This window comes from Saccopteryx bilineata, chromosome 8, assembly GCF_036850765.1.
Source record: "Saccopteryx bilineata isolate mSacBil1 chromosome 8, mSacBil1_pri_phased_curated, whole genome shotgun sequence".
NCBI classification, from domain to species: Eukaryota; Metazoa; Chordata; class Mammalia; order Chiroptera; family Emballonuridae; genus Saccopteryx; species Saccopteryx bilineata.
The window spans coordinates 10,200,719-10,214,704 of record NC_089497.1 but is presented as its reverse complement, the minus strand read 5'-3'; the positions used below and the strand labels follow the sequence as shown (position 1 = coordinate 10,214,704).

General features: G+C 37.0%; 1 protein-coding gene across 2 annotated transcripts in view; it reads right to left on the bottom strand.

Moving 5' to 3' along the window:
- The window catches only part of SAMSN1 (SAM domain, SH3 domain and nuclear localization signals 1), a 141,969-nt gene that overhangs the window by 38,835 nt on the left and 89,148 nt on the right, over positions 1–13,986 (bottom strand). The window contains exon 1 of one of the 2 annotated variants that reach the window (XM_066241573.1): positions 11,836–11,955. The exons of the other annotated variant lie outside the window; for it this stretch is intronic. Within the exon in view, the coding sequence (XP_066097670.1) occupies positions 11,836–11,892 (57 nt within the window). The 5' untranslated portion in view covers positions 11,893–11,955. Of the gene's footprint in view, positions 1–11,835; positions 11,956–13,986 lie in introns of those variants that run through there. 2 annotated transcript variants of the gene reach the window in all.

Genomic DNA, 13,986 nt, shown 5'->3' with positions numbered 1-13,986 from the left:
TTATGAATTTATTGACTGAGGGACTCTAGAAGCTACCAAATCCAAAGATGGTGATTGCTACAATAGTGGCCACGTAGAAAAAGATAATGCACCCACACTGTATATTAAAAGGAGCACTGGATTACAGAAATGGGTCTGATATAATTATCTCTTGAACTCTTCAAGGGAGAAAAAGAAAGATCATCTCTAGTGAGCAAAATCATTTTTTTGTATGTGTGTATTTGGTACAAGAATATTTCACAAGGATTATCTATCTACTGTCTAGATGGTCTAGTTCTCAAAACCAAAACTGGCAAGAAGTTTTCAGTTCTTGCACGACATGGTTAATTTGTTAACACCTTCATGGAGTGCTATGTATTAAAGTATTGTGAAACCACTTCCAGGCTAAGAGTTAAATAGGTCATTATTAACCGCGTCCATCATGGTTACAGAAGATAGTGTGTGTTTTAGGGGAAGCGGTGGAGAGAGGAATGAGAAATTACAAGTAAACATATTTCAAGCATTTACTATCTAAGATATGTTATTTCCCTGAGCAAAGTTTCATTACAATTTTGTTTTCTAGGCACTTTGATAAGGAAAATGCAATACCAAAGATGAATAATTAAAATTTCTACTTACAAGAAATATGTATTATCTTCCCACGGATTTAGAAATTAACTCTTTATTGTGTGCATATTAGATTTGATCTGGCTTATAACCAAATATTAAATACTTTTTAACTGTGGTCACATTATTATCAATTATTTTATTTTATGTTTTAAATTTTTTCATTGATTTAAGAGAGAAGAGGAGGAGGGGGATGAGAAAAAAAAGAGAGAGAGAATCATCAATCCATTGTCACACTTATTTGTTCTATTTAGTTGTGCGCTCATTGGCTGCTTCTCATAGGTGCCTTGACCGGGGATCAAACTTACGGCCTTGGCACACCAGGACGACCTTCTATCCACTGAGCCACCCAGCCAGAGCCTATCAGCTATTTTAATCCTATAGCTAAACTTCAGAAACAGTAAATAATTCTGCATAAATAATTAACTAAAGAAGATAGTATTAAACTTTATGATGAAAGAAAGCAACAGCAATTTAGAAGAGTAATTTTTTTTTTTCTTTTTCTGAAGCTGGAAACTGGGAGAGACAGTCAGACAGACTCCCGCATGCGCCCGACCGGGATCCACCCGGCATGCCCACCAGGGGGCGACGCTCTGCCCACCAGGGGGCGATGCTCTGCCCCTCCGGGCCGTCGCTCTGTTGCGACCAGAGCCACTCTAGCGCCTGGGGCAGAGGCCAAGGAGCCATCCCCAGCGCCCGGGCCATCTTTGCTCCAATGGAGCCTTGGCTGCGGGAAGGGAAGAGAGAGACAGAGAAGAAGGAGAGGGGGAGGGGTGTGGAAGCAAATGGGCGCTTCTCCTGTGTGCCCTGGCCGGGAATCGAACCCGGGACTTCTGCACGCCAGGCCGACGCTCTACCACTGAGCCAACCGGCCAGGGCTTAGAAGAGTAATTTTGAAGGACTAATGGCAACAGGCCTTACAACGTTGACCATAATCTCAGTCTCAGATATTCTGAGTTTCTTAATAAAGTCCCGATTCTACTATTTGTTCTACTTAACAATAAATTATATCATTTGTATTATGTAGAGTATCCTTAATCTAAAAGACAAATTAGTAAAAATATAAAAATTATGTCTATTCAATTTTATCAAAGTGATTTTTAAAAAGCAAGAGGAACTTATTATCAAATCAATTAAACCTAATAGTCTCTTTAAGTATCTTAGGCTGAGGCCTCTTTTCCTTCTCAGGAATCAGAGGGAGTAAGTCTGGAGAATTTTTCATTAGCTAACACATGATGAAATACTCTTAAACTTCCTTAAGATACTTTTTAATACATTTACTAGTTGAAACATCTTAACAAGTGTACCAAATGTTTATATCATTAAATCCAATTGCACTGCTTTTAAAAATGAAAAATTAAATTATGCCCAAGGAGCAAACATTCATAGTGATTGCTGCTTGGCAATCATGGTTATAAATAAGGGAGTAAAAGTGAAGTATAAAAAATTGAGTCCACTTAATAAACTTTCCCTTCCAATTTTCTAGAAAAACCTCCACCTTCGTTGCCTTCATTTGTCTTAAACGTCCTCTGCATTCCCTCGGCCTCTGGGTCCATAATCACCTTTCTCAAGTTCTCCCTAAGTGATATCTCAGCCGTGCAGTAATCTCCTTGAACACAAGTAATGACAAACAATAAGCTAATTCTCAAAAAGTGTTTTTTTTAAAGTCATTTTTACTGCTTTTAAATGAGTGTGTTTGATGCATGATTTGGCGCCCCTGATGAATGGTCCCGGACAGCCCAGTGTCTGGACCGGTGATGTCTCCGCGCGCTTCCCTCCAGCAGAGCTCGACCATTAATCCAGCGGCATGTGTCAGCCCAGCGGAGCAAGGTCACACTTCTGCTTCAAGGGGAACCTTTTTAGAAATAATAAAACTGACAGAAAGTTCTTTTTTTGCATGCTTTATGCCACCTGAGGTGAGTGCTGCAGTTAATATCATAAAGCTTATAAACATTCCCATCTCAGGCAGGACCCGCTGCCACCATGCTTGGGAATTTCAATGGTTTTATTTTTTTTCTTGGTGAGAACCGACACGTTTATGAGGGGTGAATAGACGATATGTAATCCCAACCAGGGAGGGGCCAGGTGGAGAGAAACTAGGGAGTCCGTGGTAGGATATATATATATATATATATATATATATATATATATATATATATATATATATGAGACGTGTGGGTTCTCTAGCTTCCTTCCTCTTGATTCCATTTCTTTTCCTTTCAGTAAATTTGGATTGGGCTATTAGGAATATTTCAGTCTGTTGAGGGCTTACGAGTGATATTAAAATGTAATTGTAGTAATAGGGATGAACTCAATTTATGACAGTTCCTACACCAACCACATCATCTCCAATAACTGTAGAATATTTATCTTTGAAGGAATTATACGTTCAAAATCATAAACATTTTTTTATTTGGCTGCTATAAAATTGACAAGTACTTATAGTGAGAGAGTCACAATCTTCAAGTAATTTAAATTTGTACATAGCCTAATTTAGAAAAGAGGAGAGTGGGTCTATAATAACTAACAATATAAAGAATATGTAGGTGTAAGAATTACAAAAGTGATGTCATTTTGTTTAATTTGTGTAATTATGTGTTTATTATTTTTACTTAATTAAAAAAATTAACATGGGCCCTGGCTGGTTGGCTCAGTGGTAGATCGTCAGCCTGGCGTGCAGGAGTCTCGGGTTCGATTCCTGGCCAGGGAAAACAGGAGAGGCGCCCATCTGCTTCTCCACCCCTCCCCCTCTCCTTCCTCTCTGTCTCTCTCTTCCCCTCCCGCAGCCAAGGCTCCATTGGAGCAAAGATGGCCCGGGTGCTGGGGATGGCTCCTTGGCCTCTGCCCCAGGCGCTGGAGTGGCTCTGGTCGCCACAGAGCGATGCCCCAGAGGGGCAGAGCATCGCCCCCTGGTGGGCAGAGCGTCGCCCCCTGGTGGGTGTGCCGGGTGGATCCTGGTCGGGCGCATGTGGGAGTCTGTCTGACTGTCTCTCCCTGTTTCCAGCTTCAGAAAAATACAAAAAAAAAAAAGAATTAACATGGCATAGCTATTATCATGTGCAATAGTCGGGAAAAAATTTAACCAAATATCCAGACTGTCATATCACTATGAATTATAAAATAAAATTTGAAACAAAGTAAATCTAGCTTAAATCTTATTCCCAGAATTTAAATTATTATGAAAAAATGTAGAGGAGAAAGTTTATTATTATTATTATTATTTGTCTTCATATTCTGCATATCGAGAAACGGTGGAGAATTGGCAACTCCAGCCGGTCCTTCTGGGAAACCAGGTCCCTGGCCTGGTCTCCATGCCCAACATCTGGCCCTCATTTTGACAAGTATACAAACTCTCTTCTTCACGTTTGTAGAAATAAACAAACTCATGAACAACCGATAAGATACCAAAGGTGACATTACTGAGTATTGATTAGGTATGAGAAATTCACCTGCCAAGAAAAATATATATTCTTGTTGACTGATCAGAGATTTGTCTGCCCTGGAAGAAATGCATACTATACAGACACAAAGCCATTGTTAGGCATTTGTATTTAGGACAGTGAAGCCACTGTAGAGTGAATTGTGTGATATTAAGGGCTAGAAAGACAAAGTTAAAATAGCCCAAAGTACCCATCTCACCAAAGTGAGCAGGTCTGCTGAGCCAAATGGAATATTGGCTTCTGCTGAGCCGATGGTTCTTCAGACACAGTGACAAATTCATCCTCTTCCACTCCTTTGTAGGGTCCCTGAGGGTAACGCCCTGGCACATGCTTTTTCTCCCCTTCAGGCGAATTACGCTACAAATTTTGATTATTATGTTGTTTCATTTCATTCTGACTCTTAAGAATGGTTACTTCGTTTTATGTGGGTGTTTTCCAGGTTGTTATCAGCGACCCACTTAAAAACTGTCTTGAAGTAAATAGATTACTTCTTTAAGGTGACTAATATTGTCCATTAGTCATTCCACACTTAGGGTGCATGTATTGAGAAGTCACGGCAATGTTCCGTATTACAAATGGTGTTGATGGTAAGCAAAGTCTAATAGAAAGCACATAGAGTCTGAAAGCCCGAGTTCAATTCCCCTTGTTTTTCAACAAAAAATTACAGGGGTACAAAGACGAATAAGATGCATCCCCTGTTCTTGATGGTTAGTCCAATTGGAAGGACATACTGGGAATAAACTATGGTAAGAGAAGCAATACAGGTATGGATCAAGTGCTACTGCAGATAGAAAGGAGGGAGAGATTATTATTCAAATGTGCACTATGTGCAGGTAAGTGTTCAGGCGGTCATTCATTTCATTCTCACATCAGTCCTATGCGACATGTTTCACACGGTCCCTTCTTGAGACACACACAACGAACCTCAGGGGAGGTTTAATAAAACGTTCAACATCCCCTTGTTAGAACATGTTAGAACATACCAAAATAGGACCTTAAAACCATGTCTGCAAGACGCTTGTGCATACCCTCTACTGCACTGCCCTGGCTACCTAGTGGAAGCTTTCTGGAGGGAGTGAGAGTCCAGCAAGGTACGAGAAGGTAGATATGAGTTCATGAGTTGGAGAAAAGGGTCTAAGGCATTCTAAGCTAGGGGAAACACAGACAGGAAAGATGAAAGTGGTCGGAGCCACGCGCAGATGAGATCTGTGTTCGCAGAGAGGGGCAGCAGGAGCACTCATGGCACAGAGGACCAGCCAAGTGAAGAGGCAGGAAGCGGTGCCCATCTGCCAGCCCAGGAGAGAAGCCTGGCACCTATCTGTCCCCCACGGCTCTCAGGGGCAACCAACCCTGCCAGCACCTTGATCTTGGACTTCGAACCTCCAGGCCTGTGATAAAATTAAGTTCTGCCTTTAAGCCACCCAGTCTGTGGCATTCTGTTACGGAAGCAGAAAAATAATACAGACTAGGTAAAAAATTCCAATGTTCTTTCTATAAGGGAAGAAAGGGGACATCACCAGCTGCGTTGACAAATGGCTTTATCTATTAAAGAATCACTTCATCTACCACCAGAGACAGCTTAAAACCCTCTTCTATCCTTATTAATCAATTCTTAATGGAAGACATTTTTGTTCTCTACTAAGAAGCTCATTATGAAATGCCTTGTTTCTAGAAGTTCACCTAAATCCTTAACACTCAAAAGAAGAAAAATGGATCGGTTTGGTAATGCTAAATTTGGAAACTTAGATATGTAGTGTACGGACTTAATTCTATAAAAAAAATAATCTGCAGGGATAATGAAGCCATTTATCTCCAAAGCAAGGCAAGCAAAGATTAAGAAGATAAGTGTCTCATTAAACAGATTTTTAACAAACCCAGTGTATAGGTGGTCAAAGTAGTGACTTTACATTCTTCCTACAGGATATATTACTCAAATTTCTGAATGAGAGTATGTACACTTCCGTCATTTCTCTCAATCATTTTTTTTCCCTGAAATTTTTGTATATCGTGTGGCACTGTGTTTTTTTCAAGGTTAACCGATCTGTTTGGCCCCAAACCTTTTGCTACTTGCTTGCAAAAAAAATCTTGACTATAGATTCGTATTCTGTACAATGGGAAGGCTAAATAAATTCGTGATTTTTTTTTATTGGAGAGAAGCTTTCAAGGTTAAAATCACTTAACTTTCCAATAATTAAACAGTGAAAGGAAAATATTAGTAGTTCATCTCTTCTGTTTGGAGGTGCCCTAAGAAGTGAAAATTTAATCCAATAAAAAACCGTATTTTGAAGGAAATAGCAGAAACCTTCAGGAAGTGGCCTGTCATTTTGGCAGTGAAGCTCTGCTGGTATTCCTCCTGAGAATGTGAGCAGGAACTGGTAGCAAGGACCATACGGGGCAGTGGCAGCCTTCCTATTCACCACCGTCCAAGTGTGACAATATGTACAGAAACATCCCAAATCTAACTTCTCTTGACATTCACCTGCCACTCCCCTTGTCTGAGCCACCATCACCTTTCCCAGTTCCTGTGATAGTCTCCTCATGGGTCTCATCTCCCAACTTCCTCCTCCACTCCCTTCAGTGTATTCAGAAAGTGAAAGACAGAATGAACTCCCCCAAAAATGTAAGCCAGAACCTTCTTGTCTCTTCTCAAAATCTTTCAATACTACTCGATATCCTTACAATGACCCGCAAGGGCCTCCATGGTCAGGCTCTTTCTGACTGATTGCTCCTCCCCTTGTGCGGTCTGCTTCACTGATACTCACACACCCCCGGGACACACCCACCTCAAGGCTTTTGGACTTGCCCTTCTTTCTGCTGGAATCAGATTTCCTCTGCCAGTCTCATAGCCGGCTCCTCCACTTCCTTCCAGTCTTTTTTCAGATGTCCCAGTCTCACCAAGTCTTCCTCGGTCCATCGTATTTTTATATCCCTCCCTCCCTTCTTAACAGTTATCATTATCCAGCATGCTATATACAGTTAACATATTTATCTTGTTTATTGTCTGGCATCCCCAGTAAATGTAAATCCTCTGAGGGCCAGGATCTTTGTTATATTAACCACTGTATTCTCAGCCTGTGATCTATACTGTTCAAATAAACACTCAGTAGATAGGGGCCACTTTGAAGAATGAATGGATGGATGCATGCATTAATGAATTAACTTCTAAGTCTTCTGAAAAGATTAGTAGGAAAAAGCATAGCTTCAGATTGGGAAACTTGAAAAATCCCTGGTGCTCAGGCATATTTTTTGTGAGGAGAATATCCATTCCATCAGGATGTTTGAAGATAGAACCCAGTCATCAGTATTTAATGCTCTTCAGAGACTCACATGTGCAACCTAGGTGGAGAACTATGAACATTATTGCCGCTCTTCAGGGTGCTCACAAACATATATTGTGATTTAATAGGCCAGGGTTAGACCCGAGGGTCTGCATTTCTAACAAACTCCTGGTGTGAACCGATGCTGCTAGAACCCCACAGAGGGACAAGTCCTTCCACCTCCATTTAACTTGACCTCGATGGTCCAGTGACACCTTTTTTTTTTTTTTTTTTGTGGCGTACATTTTGTTTTCTCCTGACTTGTCTTATTTAGCTTTAGATTTGCATTATAATTTACTTTAAACAATTTCTTGGAGAACAAGTATGACATAAATACCGACTGAATGCATAAATAAAGAGAGCCTCTTGAGAGGGATTTTGGCTGCAGAGAGGGATTCATAAACAAATGTAAAAATAAACTTTTATTTATACCCACCATTTTTTTAATGGGAAAACTGAATTTAAAAGAGCCCCTACATTGTACATCACATTCCTTATCTGAGATCACTTTGTTGAAAAACCCAAAGCATTCTACTGAATTCGTATCAGTTAAAGTCTGAAAAGTATATACTCTTAGAGGAAGCCGAAAGAGGTAGTAGGGTAGAAACCCACAGGTTGAGAAAAAGTAAGGCTGTCCCATACAATCCCATATCCATTTTTTTTCACTAGCTATAATATCTCGGACAAAATATTGCTCACAAGACTATTTTCTCTGTAAATTTGAGGGACGTGTACAGCCATGCGCCCCTGTGCCAACACCTTCCCTAAAGGAAGCACTGGGCTGCGTACACACTTCTTTTTTCTTACACTTGGTTAGGTAAGAGTTAAAATGTATCTTAGCAGTTTTGATAAGAAAAACCATGCAAAAAGCTCTTTAATGTCACAACTCTGTGTCATCCTTGTCTAGGAGCATAAATTCGCACAGCGGGCAGTGCGGTGAGAATAGCTCATAATCAACTCATGGCCTCTTATCAGGGCTGGGATCAAATGCAAATGGGAAGGAACGCCACTTCAGTTATAGCTGGTGAAAATTAGCATCTGTGACACTAATGGTGTCTCATTTACTAAGCACTTTGGATTTTTTAAAATAGTAAAAAAAAAAAAAAGCTATTTCCAGAACTACTATCCTTTCAATGTTTTCTTTTAAAATAACAGTGGAATTTGAATCTCTTTTACTCAAAGAAAAACCTCAGTTAAAATGCATTAATACAAATCTTTAATCCCAGCTAAATAAAGGCCAGTTGATTCAGTGGCAGAGTTTTATTTGTGGGATCTATTTCTTTTTTTATTTTTAAGGTTTTTTTCCATATTCTCTGACCCGGAACAAAGGTCTACTGTGAAAGGCCTCTTTAAGGGATTTTGCACAACAGTAGTGGTATTGGTGTTCTTTTTAAAATAAAACTTCAGCCTGACCAGGCGGTGGCGCAATGGATAGAGCATTGTCCTGAGATGCTGAGGACCCAGGTTTGAAACCCTGAGGTCACCGGCTTGAGTGTAGGATCATAGACATGACCCCATGTTTGCTGGCTTGAGCCCAAGATCGCTGGCTTGAGCAAGGCATCACTGGTGTGACTGGAGCTGCTCCCCCCCCCCCCCCCCCCCCCCGTCAGGACACATGTGAGAAAGCAAACAATTGAGCAACTAAAGTGCCGCAACTATGAGTTGATGCTTCTCATCTCTCTCCCTTCCTGTCTGTCTGTCCCTGTCTGTCCCCCGCTCTTAAAAACAAAACTTTAAAATAAATTAGTTATATTTGCACGTATACAATACAATCTTTCTTATGTCTATACTAACAGACTTGCTACCAAGAATAATGAAAGTATATAACACTAGTGAACATTTGTACTACAACCAAGCTACATACAGGAGATCAAGAAACTGAATTTAGTTTACAAATATTTATTAAGAGCCTACTACACTGAAGGCCACCTGAAATAGAACCCATAAGAGTTAGCATGAGCTAGATGATTAAATGATATTTCTGTCATTTTTAGTGTTGCTCATTACCTACTTTAGTATTTACAGTAAAATAAGAACATCTATCTCAAAAATTCTGAAATAGTATAGCACAAGTTGTGTATGTTTCTGAGTCAGGAGATGTGAACAATTATTTGGTATGTGGTTAATCAGTGTAGATAGTGAGTCTCTATATTTCAGACTATTTGTTTGATAGTTTCTTATGGATTCTGGTCTTTTTCCATATAATACACAAAGAAAATTACCCATGAAAATACTGTTCTTAAGGCACAATTATAATAATTGGAAAAATACTACTTCCATATTAAAAGGAAAGGATACAGTTGTGTTGGAATGTAGAAAAAACATATTTACACATACATACTCATAAAACTTGAAATTTATACAGAATGGAGAAAGAAGGGGTGGTGCATATATACAATAAAATATTACTCAGGCATAAAAAGAATGAAATCTCATCATTTTGGACAATGTGAGTGGACCTAGAGGGTATTATGCTAAATGAAATGTCTGAAAAATACCATATGATTTCACTTATATGTGGAATAAAAACCCCCGAAATAAATGAACAAACAAAACAGAAACAAAGTCAGAGAGACAGAGAAGAAACTGATGGTCACTGGAAGGGAGGGGAGTGAAGAGATAGGTATAAAAGGTGAAAGGGATTAAGTAAAAATGGTGAGTGATGAAAACTGTCCCAGTAAACTGAAGGACCACCTAAGGAATACAGTCAGTAATATTGTAATAACTGTGTATGATGCCAGATGGCCACTAGAATTATTGAGATGATCATTTCATAAGATATATAAATGTCTAATCACTATGTTGTATATCTGACACATAATATCATGTATCAATTGTAATTGAAAAATAAATCAATTTAAAAATTTAAATAGAGTAAAATCATTTATTTCAAGAAAATGGAAGTTCATTTGCAACAAAAATTAATGTTTTCAATATGATTATATCCCGTGATATATTTTGTCCTCCGATGTGTCTTTTTTCAGTATATTTTTACTTTTATAAATAAGGAAGTCAGTAAGATGAACAATACTTCATTTGTATTATAATAGTTCCAGCTATTGAGGCAAACAATAATAGACTAAGGTATCATTTTGAAAATATTTGATGACATAGGAACTCACTACATATTACAGTTGGTGTGAAATATTCTAGCTTCAGATTTTAAATACTTGGAGGAAAACCACCACTTCACATTAACTTTTGTGATCTTCCTAAATCTATTATTACAAACTAAATATTATTGAATGTAATCAAGTAAATTTTATATGAAATTTATCTTAAATAGAAAAGTAAGTGATGCTTTTAGAAACTTTTTTGTACTCTCTGGGAAAATATTACCTTGAATTTTTATTGCATTAGATAAAAACACAGAAGTCATGATATGTTATTCAGCTGTTTTTCAGTAAAGATGCCTGTCTATCCTTTATCAGATCTTTGTGCCAGAAAAAAATAATATTTTATTCTTGGTTTCCAAAATTGAAATAATTTATTTATAGTTTTTTTTGGAAAGGTTATGTGTAACTTGTAAAGGGTTTTAAAATATTGACAATTGTTCAATTCCACATCAATTCAAAAGTTCACAATTTCCAGTTCCTTTCACTCAGAATGGTTGTCAATATCAAGCATATAAAGATCAATAATAAGTAATAAATCAGTCCTTCAAAAAGACATTTGAACTTATCGTTTATTCGCAAACAGATTTAAAATATTATTTATGTAAGAAACTCAAGAATGTAAAAGTATTAGAAAAAGCCGCTTTACTAGTATTTCATGAATGTATTGATTCATTCCTAGTTTAGATGTTTACAATAGAATCTAAACTTTGCTATCTCATGCCCTAGGTTTTTAAAGTGGTAATTACTGTCAAGACAAAGAATAGAACAACATGCTAAATACAACTAATTTCACAAATGTATTAGTTTATAGGGTTTGATGCTTCCCCAAATACAACCCAATCCTCTTAGTTCAAGCGACAGAATACAAAAGTAATCTACAACAAGCTGTCATATTTTAATATTGGCAATGAAAAATCAAATATTTAACCAAAATATCTATTTTAAAACCTTCTCATAATTAAATGTATTGTGAAGAGTGGAGCACTTAATTGCATTCAATAGATTGTTAAATAGACATTGACAACTTTATTGCCATTAAAAATGTGCAAGAACTTTTTATAATATCAGCCTTTCAAACAGAGACCATCAAATTGATTTCCATCAAGTTGGTTATCTGAGCTCAAAGTTGTTACAGATGTAAATGATCAAATACCCACTATAAGATAAAATTACAAAGACAATGATTGTCAAGTATTATTTAACACCTAACTTTGTAATTTGATTTTTTTCCATATTTACCAAGAGGCATTCAGCCCTATGACTGAATTTATTTATGACTGACAGATAAGAACTCTGTGTGAGTGTGTGTGTGTGCTATTAAATGGTTTAGTTTTGTCTATGTGCAAATTGTCTTACCTTTGGCTTTTGGTGTTTCTCCTTCTCTGAAACATTGGATGGCTTTCTCTTCAGCATTTTGAATTGAGACTGCTCCAGGTGAGTGCACTTGCTGTCGTTACAGAAATGATAGAGACGGCAGTGTGCTGTCTATGATATACATCAGTAACGGAGTTGGGAGTCCTGTGACCTGCCACTTCCTCCTTTGGTCAGGATATGACTTCACGTTTACACGGGTGAAATTTTTTGGCTTTTTTTTTTTTTTTACAGTTGTTCTTTGGTAACTCTCTAATGTTCTTAATGTTCTGTTTCTTATATAGTCTGTGATGTAAATTCCTAAATTTCACATTTTGACATGCCTACCATTATAAGAATCATAAGGATTTCAAAATAAAACTCACATTTTAAGTGTACATAAAATAAAAATCTGTATCACCATCTCTGGGTAGAGGGAAGAGAACATCTGAGCCAATCAATTAAACTGGAGATGTGGGCTATTCTGTATATAAAAAATTAATAAGGAAGACATTTTTGCATTTCTAAGTAAACAATGTTTGAGGATAAAATAAATTAGACTTTATACAATACTAATCCTATTTAAGGCATGTATAAATGTGTTTAAAAAATAGAGTATGTATGAAATTTGTATAAATATGAATGGGCATCTGACTCTAGAAGTAAATGATTATGCATATTGTTACATTTTAAACATTTTGCTGTGTTGTAAAGCCCTGGTTGGAATAGAAATCAATGAGACAGAGCTCTCAATAACCAGATGTCTTTCTGCTACAAACTAAGTATCAATAACTGAATTATTTTTCCAGAATTATAAGGCTGGTATTTGCAAATTAATGACAAAAGGGGTAACACTAAAAAAAAAAATCTCAGGACTTTGAGGTTGGGTAATTTCCTAAAAGTATGCCTTCTTTCAAACTTTCTGTTTGGGTTTAGGTTAAGTCAGTGGTCTAAGTAAATTTTTTGTTTCATTTTCAGAAATGGAAAGTCATGAAGAAATATATTTCTTAACTGAAATAGCTGCACCTTCTGTGTCCCCCATTTCTTCATCTGTAAATAGCAATTTAATTTAAATGTGAGTTCAATAATAATATGGAAATGATAATGCACTTATTACAGAGAGGGTTTTAGTGAGAATAAAATACCAATAAAACATGTACTTATTATATGACATCATTTAAATAATGTTTTATGTCAAGAAATGTTTGTAGATCTTACAGAAACATGAAATTTAAATAGTTATGTTTGGATTGGTGTTTGCTATAGAGTATATGTCTATAATGATAACTAAAGAATAGATACTGTAACTGGACTATATGCAGTTTTAAAAATGTTACACCGAAGCATTTTAAAATAAAATCTCAATTTATGATTTTAGGTACTTTATTATCATTAACACTGTAAAGAATATTGAAAATATAAACAAAACTGGAATCTTTTCTTTCAGAATTACAGATGAGAGAAGAATGTTCCAATCTTCTACTCAAGAGAAATATTTATATTTTCTGGAGATTAAAAAACATGTGACATTTGAAGTCTTATTACATTCTGTATTTAAACATCTTGGTCCTCAAAGAAGCTCACATGACACGGTAAAAACTGGTTTTAATCAATTGTCTCTTTTATGAAATTGTGAGTCCACCAAGATACGTAAGTCAGTGACCTATAGTGGTCTAGCAAATTCAAAAGACTAAAGCAGACAATATGAATGGGGTAGACAGTATTGAGCACACTTAACTTCTTATCATGATTCAACCACTAAGTCACATATTGCTTAAGGCATGTTCCGAAACCAAGAAATTGCAAGAGCACAAAGCCCCAGTGCACTGCTTTCACACATTACCTCGATGGTCCTATTACCTAGGCAGAGTCAAACAGGGTCGGTACTTTGTGATGTACATATTGGCTACTACTTCTGTGTCATACAGGATGAGTCAAAACTTCAAAGAAATTGCAGTTCAATGATAGTTATTGGGTGCGTTTTATGAGAAAGTAAAACGAGATATAAAAGAGTTGTTTCAGCGGTCTAACAAATATTTATTGGTAGATTGCTAAAACAAATAATCAAATTCAAATCATAGGTATCAGAAAAACATAGTTATGAGAAAATTCTGTCTGATGTCTTTGATTCTGACATCTGGCTGATCGCCTGATGAT